This window comes from Siphateles boraxobius, unplaced genomic scaffold (genome assembly GCF_051911475.1).
Source record: "Siphateles boraxobius isolate OS27281-9 unplaced genomic scaffold, OSU_SipBor_1 11, whole genome shotgun sequence".
Taxonomy (NCBI): domain Eukaryota; kingdom Metazoa; phylum Chordata; class Actinopteri; order Cypriniformes; family Leuciscidae; genus Siphateles; species Siphateles boraxobius.
In genome coordinates this window covers 18474537-18485000 of record NW_027508711.1, presented here as the reverse complement: position 1 = coordinate 18485000, position 10464 = coordinate 18474537, and the positions used below count along the sequence as shown (strand labels likewise).

Here is a 10464-nt window from a genome sequence, read left to right as displayed (position 1 = left end):
ATTTATGGACCAAGCTTTAAAAAATTTACGAATATTCATGAAAATAAACAATTAAAAAACGGATTTACCATATTTTCTTGAAGTTCATTTTTGTATTACCTAAAACATTCTGCGTCTTATAATCCAAGCGACTTGTACAATGCAATTAACGTCAAGCTCGCAAAATGTGCAAAGTGCACACATTTTGGATTAGTGCCAAATGAAAGAGGTACATGAGCCCAAGTTTATTTGTATAGGCCATTTCCCACATGCTGGCAGTTCCAATATAGCTTTAAATAAATTTGTTTAGGCTTGGCTTTTTTTAAGGAAGGTTGTTTATTGTATCTTTATATTTCTTTTCCATTCCAGTTCTGAATACAGTTTAATCTAAAGGATTTATTGTGTAGTGAGGGGAACTAACATACATGTTTACACTGTTTGTAATATTTGTAAATGTGTCATTTTATTTACTGATATTTTACATTATTTGTCAATGTAATAAATGTGACAAACATATACAGTTGTGGTCAGAATTAATGGCACCCCTGGTAAATATGAACAAAAATGGCTGTAAACAGGGTTCGTACAGACTCTGTCAAATGAAATTCCAGGACTTTTCAAGCACTTCAATCGGCACTTATCAAACAATATCTTTATTATTATTTTTATTAATTTCATTTTATTTTTTTACTCAAATTAAACATATGGTATCTGATGTTTCACTTCATAGAGGTCAATCCATTGACCAGCGCTGTCAGGAATGGAAAATCCCCTTAAACATTGAAAGGATATTGAAACTGAATTTTTTTCCATACATGATTGACCTGAAGAATGAAAGTTGTATTATATACTTGATATCATGCTCATAGCCATGAGAAATAGCTTTAAATCTCAGACCGTCTGCAGCGTTGATTTAGCGTGAAACAATTTTATTTTTTCAACAACAAACAAAATCACAATATTTTGAATTAGAGATGCACCGATACCCCTTTTTGCAGAACGAGATACCGATCCCTGAATTTTCACTGCATTTGGAATATTTAAATGTATTAGTAGATAAACCAAAAGAATATAAATCATATTAGTTGGCTTAATTTATTCATCAAATATATATTTCTTTCAATTATTTTCATGCTTAATTAAGCCTGCTAAAATGCATTGTACTGTATGAGCTTCTGTTACTGTAGATTCTAATGCTCTATCATATATCTTTCATTGAATAGCACAGCACATACTTAGCAAAGGATTGGCTCAGTGGTACAAATGTTTAGACACCAGTGAAATATCAATTATTTAATCCAATTTTGATACTACAACAAAAACTGCCAGCCTAATTAATGTGAATTTAAAACATTATTAAAGGTAAGCAGTCAGCAACAAAATAAGAACGAATAATCAACTTACAAATAAATACAATAGAACAAAGAAAGGCTACAAATGAAATAAACAGTGTTTTTGGAGTTTTTCGGGTAGATCTAGTACAGAAATTTGAATAAAGTAATAAAATGTGAAAAAATTGCATATTCATAACTGGATAAATTAAATATAGCTGTATATTTTTGTAAAGTTGAAAAGGGCAGCCTATTTAGTCAAGAGCAGTGAGTAATTTATTTGTCCATTGTTTGATTAACATTAAAGGGATAGTTCGGCCAAAAATGATATTTAACCCATGCATTACTCACCCTCAAGCCGTTCGAGATGCATATGTCAATCTTGTTTCAGACGAACACATTTTCAGTTATTTTAGAAAATGTCTCAGACCCTTCAGTGGATATAATGTGAAGCAACGGAAGTCAGATATTTTCATTTATAAAGTTTTAAATATGTATATTTTTACGACAAAAGCGCACGGATTACCCTCAGAAGGCCTTCGTTTATCCCCCTGGAGCCGGATGGATTACTTTTGTGAAGGATGTATGCACATTTTGGGACTTGAAGGAGGTGGACCCCGTTGCTTCACATTATATCCACTGAAGGGTCTGAGACATTTTCTAAAATAACTGAAAATGTGTTCGTCTGAAACAAGATTGACATATGCATCTAGAACGGCTTGAGGGTGAGTAATGCATGGGTTAAATATCATTTTTGGCCGAACTATCCCTTTAAAACAGCAGTGGGTTTGTTAAACTGCCCTTTAAGACCGAACGCACGGACGCATTTGAACATGGCTACTTCACTTGAGATATAACTGACTTTGTTTACTAGGATATTCGCCAAGATGGGCGTTTTTACATAATTTTGTGTGAATTCGTCCGTACAAGCGTAAGACGCGAAAGACAATTTAATTCAGTATTCATGCGCGGAGACGCTGGTTTGCGGGGCGCGCGCTGATGTTTGCGTTCATGGAACTTCTTGACTGCAAACGTCTAGTAATAATGTAGGGAATCACTCGTTATACATACATCAGATAACAGTTTATGTTTTACTTTACTTACATATACGATTTAGTTTTCATCCAAATAATACGTGCTGAGTGAACGATGAGCAATCAAGAGCATTCAACAGAACTGCGCTCTCTCGTCAGTTAACGTTAACGTTAATAATGAGCTACATCATGCCTCGTTTTATTTTCTTTGCCATTGACATCCGACTGAACTACAAACCTTCCACTGATGTCAGTTTAAAGGGATGTGCTCGACCAGCTCGCGTGTCTGTGCCGCCGCACACTCAATACACAGCGCGGTTTCCTCTGAGCAGCTTGCGCATTTTAGACATATGCTAAATCTATGTGTTACTATACACACACTGCCTGGTCATAGCTGTCAACATTGAACATTAAAAATAAGGGAGATTTCCCGGAATCCATCCCCAAAATAAGGGATTTTTTTTTACACGATTCTTACCCACAAACTTTTTGAAAAAAAGCACTAATCATTAACAGTCTAAACAGTTTCTAACATATATATGTTATAAACTCTTTAGACTGTTAATGATTTGTGCTATTTTTTATTTTAAAGTTTTTAACAATAAACTTTAAAACCCAGCTAACAATTTTACGTTCTGGGAAGTTCTGGGACTGTTAGTTTTTGGTTCCAAGAACGTTCCCTATTGGTTCTCCAGGAAAGTTTTCTTAACGTAAATAGAACGTCCCCTTAAGGTTAGGGGAAGGTTCCAGGAACCATTTTGGAAAATGAAACCTAAAAAAACCTACAGGGAACGTTATCGTTTTGTTCCCAAAAAATAACCAAATGGGAACCATACGGGAACGTTAGGGGAACATTCTGTGTTAGGCCTACATATGTGAGAGAGAGAAAGAGACAGAGACAGTGTGTGCGAGTATGAGAGAGAGTGTGTGTGTGTGTGTGTGTGTGTGTGTGTGTGTGTGTGTGTGTGTGTGTGTGTGTGTGTGTGAGAGAGAGAGGAAGAGAGACAGTGTGTGTGTGTGTGAGAGAGAGGTAGAGAGACAGTGTGTGTGTGTGTGTGTGTGTGTGTGTGTTAGGGGTGTGACCGTAACCGTGAGACCGACGGTTATAGTTGAACACCGTCATTAGAACTCTATAACCGCCAAAACCGTGTTATTAAAATATTTTTTACAAACATTTTATATCATAGAGAATGTTTAAATACTAATATCAGCTTACGAGGGAAACGGAGGCGGTGCTTCGGAAGTTTGGAGGCTGCTGCAGATGATGATTCGGGAGAGGTCTGTGCCCCTTTACCGATCAGAGCGCACGCTGACACGGAGTTAAGCTTTGTTTATAGGCCTACCATGGTTTCGTCGCGTCCGCACGAGCGCGAAGGTGCGCGAGGCAAAAATGACGAGTTGGGTGCGCAAGACCGGCAAGACCCCATTTCGCTTTGCAGTGTGCACGGCTTTTTTTGTAACAGCGCGCGCGGCGCCGCATCCGAGCTTGTAGGCCTACGTCTCACACAATCAGAGTGTAAAAATACGGGATATTTTACGGGAAAATACTAAAACGGGAAGACAGCGGGAAAAGAGCTAAAATACATGAGAAACCCGGAAAAAAGGGGAGGGTTGACAGCTATGTGCCTGGTAGGCCTATCGTTTGTTGGATTCGGAGTATTTTTACATGAGCTCGGTATCGGTGCATCCTTATTTTTAATAATTCAAGCACTTTTCAAGTACCTCTTCAAAAAAAATTCTGTTTTCAAGGGTTTTCCAGGACTTAAATTTCAAAAAGTCAAATTCAAGTACTTCAAGCACTTTAAGCACCTTGTACGAACCCTGTGTAAAAAATAAATCTGCATTGTTTATGCTTTTGATCTTTCACTCAAAAGATTTGCAAAAATCTAACCTTTCATTGAAGTAAAATCATTGAAAGTGGGGGATAAATCACATTATGAAATAAATGCTTTTCTCCAAAACACGCTGGCCATAATTATTGCCACAATGGCCATAGAGCTGCAAGATTCTCCCTCGACTCTGAACAGACCACTTAAAGGGTTAGTTCGCCCATTTAAGACATGAAGTTGTATGCAATCCTTACCAGCACTATAGTGTATACACACTGACCCACTCTGTTGTCACCCCCCTGGTCCGAGTTCTGACCGCTGGAAGTTTTTGAATGAAGTAATCCCGGCTACTTTCCGGGGCCACAAAACTGTGCGTTTTTACGTGAAAAAAAGATTTGCGTTTCAAAGCTTGATTAATTTAACACAAAAAAAACACGCCGGGCAAAATTCATACCTCAGTTTTAATGCGGCACTATTTTCCTTCCGTTTCTATCAATCCGCGCTGCTGTCAATGTCAACAGTGCGCACGTGACAATCAGCTCTTCCATAGTGTTTACACAATCGATCGACAACAAGGTAAAAAATATTAAATTAACAATGGTGCGAACTTGTAAATTCCCAGGCTGTGACAACAAGGATGTGCCGGGATCAAAGTTCAAATTTCATCGTTTTTCTGTATCAAATATGAATATGAGACAGCTTTGGCTGGTTGCCATCGGCTACTCAGCGGGAGCTAAATTATCTCGAATAAAGGATTTTCGTGTGTGTAGTGCTCACTTCAGCGAAGACGATTACATCTCCAACCAAGGAGGAAAAGGAAAAAACATGATTTTAAAGAGTTTTGCCGTACCAGTACCACGGGTAAGCTCTATTTACTAACTTTATGATCCCATGTCTAAACTGTACGGTAAACAAGATGATGTTTAGACTCCATTATAAAACACGTGAAAAGATGTGTAAAAAAAAAATATATATATATATTGTTACAATTTGCTGTGAAAAATATTTGATTGAACACACCATTTGTCATTCATCCTGCCTCTTGCTACAGCTGTGGTGGGCCCAGCATCAGATTGGACAACTTCTCTGTCCTCTCGCTCTCTCTCTTCCCGTTCTTTGTCCATCTGCTCAAGTTCGGCATCGATATACTCCGGTTCATAAAGATATCCCTTTGTCGTTGAGTTAAAATTACTGTCTTCATCTGATCCGTCTGACACTGTGCTAAAATTAGTTTCATCATCTGAAGTTTCGTAGTCGGACATGTTGTCGGCGAGTCGCGCTATCAACAGCTAATCGTCACGTGCGCACTGTTGACATTGACAGCAGCGCGGATTGATAGAAACGGAAGGAAAATAGTGCCGCATTAAAACTGAGGTATGAATTTTGCCCGGCGTGTTTTTTTTGTGTTAAATTAATCAAGCTTTGAAACGCAAATCTTTTTTTCACGTAAAAACGCACAGTTTTGTGGCCCCGGAAAGTAGCCGGGATTACTTCATTCAAAAACTTCCAGCGGTCAGAACTCGGACCAGGGGGGTGACAACAGAGTGGGTCAGTGTGTATACACTATAGTGCTGGTAAGGATTGCATACAACTTCATGTCTTAAATGGGCGAACTAACCCTTTAACAAAATAACGTCATTTACTAGAGGTTCTGACAAAATGTTAATAGTTGCAGTCTATTTCAAATGTTTAATTCATTTGAATGAATTATTTAAAAGAATGGGTTTGAATGAATGATTCAATGAGTCACTCATACCTATAAAACATGGTAACTGCTCTCTGTGGCTCAGCGGCAGCACAAACACAGTTCGAATGTTACGCTGTGATCAGACTACGCAAACGTTTAATAGATTAAGGCGAATCGTTGTCATTTAGGAATAGGATTGAGTTGGTGTATGAATAGAAATAGCGACCTTTTAATGATTAATCGTGCAGCTCTATAATATAAATATGAAAAATACAATGAAATTATTAATGATAAATAAAACACAAGCATAATTTAGAGCAATTTGTATGTGTATAAATATATACATATACACACACGCGTGTCAAAATCTGCTAAGGGGTAATAATACAACGACAATTTTAACACCGTTTACAACAGGATCTGCATTCTTATGCATTCAAATAAATGATTTATAAAAACAACTGTATATCAAAACCACTCCTTTCAGTGAAATTTGGAAATGAATTTGCAACAGCTGAATATTTTTGACAGGCCAAACATGCCAGTAAGAATCATGTAATTTATTTAAGTCGCGGAAAATACGCAGAACGCATTTATAACGTCTCCAGCGCGTTTTATAATTACCCAAAAATCAAACATAGTTCACAACTCAGCTAAAGAGAATAAACTCCAATCGACAAACTTTACCGAGTTAGTGAACATCGTTCAACATGTGTTGGTTTTGACGGACATTTTTATGATCGAACTGAATATTTTGTAATACTTTTTTATGATTGAATTGACAGATTTTTTTCATAATTTTGGCAATAGATGAACTGTTAAATGAGTGATCTTGAGATGAGTCCATGAAGTAGTCCAATTCGTCTCTCATAGCTGATGTAATATATATTGTAAACTTGACAGGTGATGTAGTTTGATCACTTATCTTCTCAGTTGTTTAAAACATCATGGAAAAAAAAAAATCAAAAATTTGATAAAATGTAGAGATGCACCGATTACAATTTTCTAGGCCGATGAGTTTGAGCTGCCGATGCCGATTTTAGCCGATTCCGATTTCATTTTTTCTAACCACTTTACAGCACACACAAATATTTATTTTCTATCTTTTCTTTAGTAGAACAATTTACACAGAACATTTTTTGAACAAATTAAATAAAATAGCACTATATAAATTATTACTCCTGGTGTGGGAAATTCACACATATCTAAGTGCAGTGTTATGATATGGAAGAACCATTTTCACTTCCTATATTCAACTACACAAAAATGTGACATTTACTTATTTAGGAAACTAAACTTCTGAATGAAAACAGGTAGTGGCAATAAAATAATATATAAATAGCCAAATAAATAAATAAATATAGCCTTGCAGTATAAAGATATTTCTCCAAACACACACACAGGCTTATTGCAATCACTTGTACATCAATGACTAGTTTTATTACGCAAACAGTTCTTCTCTAATGATCTGCCACATGTCCAGCCAGGCTAAACAAGCGCTAAGATCAGGCAAGTGGAGCAAGTGCAGGGAAACGATTGGGAAATATTAAAAATAATTTCTTTTTCTGACATAGCCTACTCCAGTTCTTCTTAAAACAAACCAGACATGCAAATTCTGGGCACTTTTTGGGTGAAATCATATTTATTTTTTGTCCAACAAAAGTGTGCTTTCACTTTAATTGAGCGCGAGCAGTGCAGCAAAAATAGACTGCGCCGAAACCCCGCTTCACTGCTGCGCACGCGCTGCTCCTGCTCCCGGTGTGAATGCACTCACTGATTAACATGCACGCCAGGGGGAAAAAACCGCGCTGCTCACGCTTTCGGTGTGAAACGGCCGAAATTCACGAGGTTTCCTACATGTGCGTTTCGTGTGCTCGTGCGATGCTGATGATGCGCGATGGTAATCATGCGGCGTCCGAGTGCATTTGACCGGCAAAAAAAATTGGAATATATCAGACTGACCGACCGATCGCCGATCATGGCCGATCACGTGAAAATTGGCCGATTCCGATCACCATCCGATCAATCGGTGCATCTCTAAAAAAATGTTTAAATTTCCAATGAAAGATGATGCATTGTTACTTGATTTGTTACATTTAATTGCCCCGTAGCAGATTTTGTCATGTATATATCGACTAGGTTTTTCAGTCAATAACTCAACTGAAAAGCCTAGTCTAGCATGCTGAAATCAAAGGACACTAACCTGGCATGGGGTAGATGCCCGGAGGCGGGGGCTGCCCGTGGGGGGGGAGGGGCATGGGCATGCCAGGGGGGGGTTCAGTCATGGGGGGCATGGGCATCCGTGGCAGGACTGGCGGTGGTGGAAACGGGATCATGGTAGGAAGTGTGACGTCATCCACAATCAGAGGGTCATTCCCGTGGTCAAACGGACAGAGATCACCTCGTATACAAAATCCTTTCTCTGCGAACAAAAAAAAAAAAAAAAAAAAAAAAAAAATCACCATCACAACAGTCTTTCTGGACAGTTTAAAAGCAAAACCGTGAGGCTTGTATGATATATACGTGTCCTTGAGGTGGGACTACTTGTCAAGGTGACTGAACTTCTGATTGTGTGTTACTGAGGTCATTCTTCAGTGGAGTTTGCTCCATGTAAACAGTGGCGTATGGATAGTCACGCATCTCGTCAACGTGCCAAATCATAGTTTCTTTAGTAAGATCATTACACAGATCGAGCTAATCATCCGCCCCGAAGTCATCCCTGTGGACGTTCCCACCAGTGTGAAAAATACCCCAGGTATAGGGTAGTAAATATAAACTCTGCAGCTATAATGCCGTTCCCATAAGGCCAGGCTACACCACAGTCATTAGTGATGCTTTAGTAACAGACACCCTGAAGAGTAAAATGTGTCCTTAGAGAATATCAAGACGGTTCAGTGTTTCTGAAGTGTTGTACATCATTTGACTTTGATTTAAGAGTGGATGCAAAACGTATTTGGACATCAAGTATTAAAACACGACTAAACGTTCAAACTAAGTGCAGGTTCACACATACTTTCACATATGATGTCTTTGCAGTGACCCTCTGATCATTTATTCATTATTTTTATTTCAAATCCAAAAGTTGTTACTGAAAATGTTTTGTCAGCATTGCGATTCTCTTTGTACACAGTACAGTTAAACAATCTTTCATAGACGTATTCACATTTAACGCTAAATTTAAACAACACATTATTCAATGCATTACTTCTATATAGATCTATATATCAAGTTGCTCAAGCAAGTGGGAAAACTTTAAACATGTAGCTACTTTTCTTATGGTAATTTCACAAACATTTTATATGAAAACTTAAAATTGACAAAAACAGCTGACTCCTGCATGTCATAAAGAACTTGTTTTCACACCTCCATGAAGAGACGAGTGCCATCTATTATGTCGCCCTGCAAACGAAGTAAGAGTGAACCTGAACCTACTTAAAGACAGCACAATCACACTTTAAGCGAAACATTTCACAAAATGTTAGGTTTAACATGCATTTAAAAAAAAAAGAAGCAATAGCTTTTTGTCTTCATTTTGTCATGCGAGCATAATCACACCAAACTTGACAAAAGCAGAATTGGGACGTACCGTCGTAGTCTCTGCAGCGGTGTTTGAGCGTGCTGATCCTGTTTAAGGTCTTCCCTTCTTTGTGGTTGGTGAAGTAAGTGGACCAGCTCTCTGTGGTGCTGTCGGGCAGGTGAGCCGGCGCTGCCACGGTTACGGCGTTGGGGACGGCGGGGGTCCCGGAGGGGGGGAACTGGTGCTGGGGAACGGGGAGGGGGAGCAGGGGGGGTGGGTGGGTCTGCTGGTGGTGTGGGTTACCCATGTGGGCAGAGGATGGGTTGTAAGGCTCTGCTTCCTTCCGCTCCTGATCGAATTTGGATCTGTGCTCGGCTGAGATAAAGCACATTTGAAAGGATTCGAGATTGAAGACTTGATTGCAAAGGAAGAATTCTTGTCAATATTGTTGTTTGATTATAGCAAAGTCAAAGACAAATAAGAATGTCCACAGTAATAAAAAAATCTTTAACAATTCTACTTTAAAATAGAAGTGACAATTCTTCCATTAAAAATTCATTTAATGACTCCATAAAAAAAATGTATTTGGGAAAAACCAACAAGCAACTATTTTTTGCTAGGTTACAAACATTTTAATATAATATATATGTATATATATATATATATATATATATATATATATATATATATATATATATATATATAGTCTTAATATACATTTTAAAATTCTTAAATATATTTTTCAAATAAAGTTTTTTTTAAATTATGATATCATTTCCTGTTTAGATCCCCCCCCCCCAGCATGTTGTTTGCACCACATGATTTTGATATGGTGTACTTTTTTTTCCTTCAAATATTAGTGAGTTGTTGTGTTTCCAATGAAATAACAAATGAGTATACCAAAGTACTAGTTTTAAAGTTTTCATTTTATTTTAATGAGGCTTTTATGATATCAGGACAGTAGAGCTGCATGATTCTAGATAAATTGAGAATCACAAATATATATATATTTTTAAATAGAGCTGCAAGATTCTCCCATGATTCTGAAAAGACAACTAAACAAAATAATGTAGTTTACTAGAGGTTT

General features: G+C 37.7%; 1 protein-coding gene across 8 annotated transcripts in view; it reads right to left on the bottom strand.

Moving 5' to 3' along the window:
* The window catches only part of rbm27 (RNA binding motif protein 27), a 33231-nt gene that overhangs the window by 16686 nt on the left and 6081 nt on the right, over positions 1–10464 (bottom strand). For all 8 annotated transcript variants that reach the window (XM_077197286.1, XM_077197287.1, XM_077197283.1 and 5 more), the window contains exons 6-7: positions 9447–9752; positions 8064–8282 (exon numbers count right to left, since the gene is read on the bottom strand). In XM_077197286.1, the coding sequence (XP_077053401.1) occupies positions 8064–8282; positions 9447–9752 (525 nt within the window). The remainder of the gene's footprint in view (positions 1–8063; positions 8283–9446; positions 9753–10464) is intronic.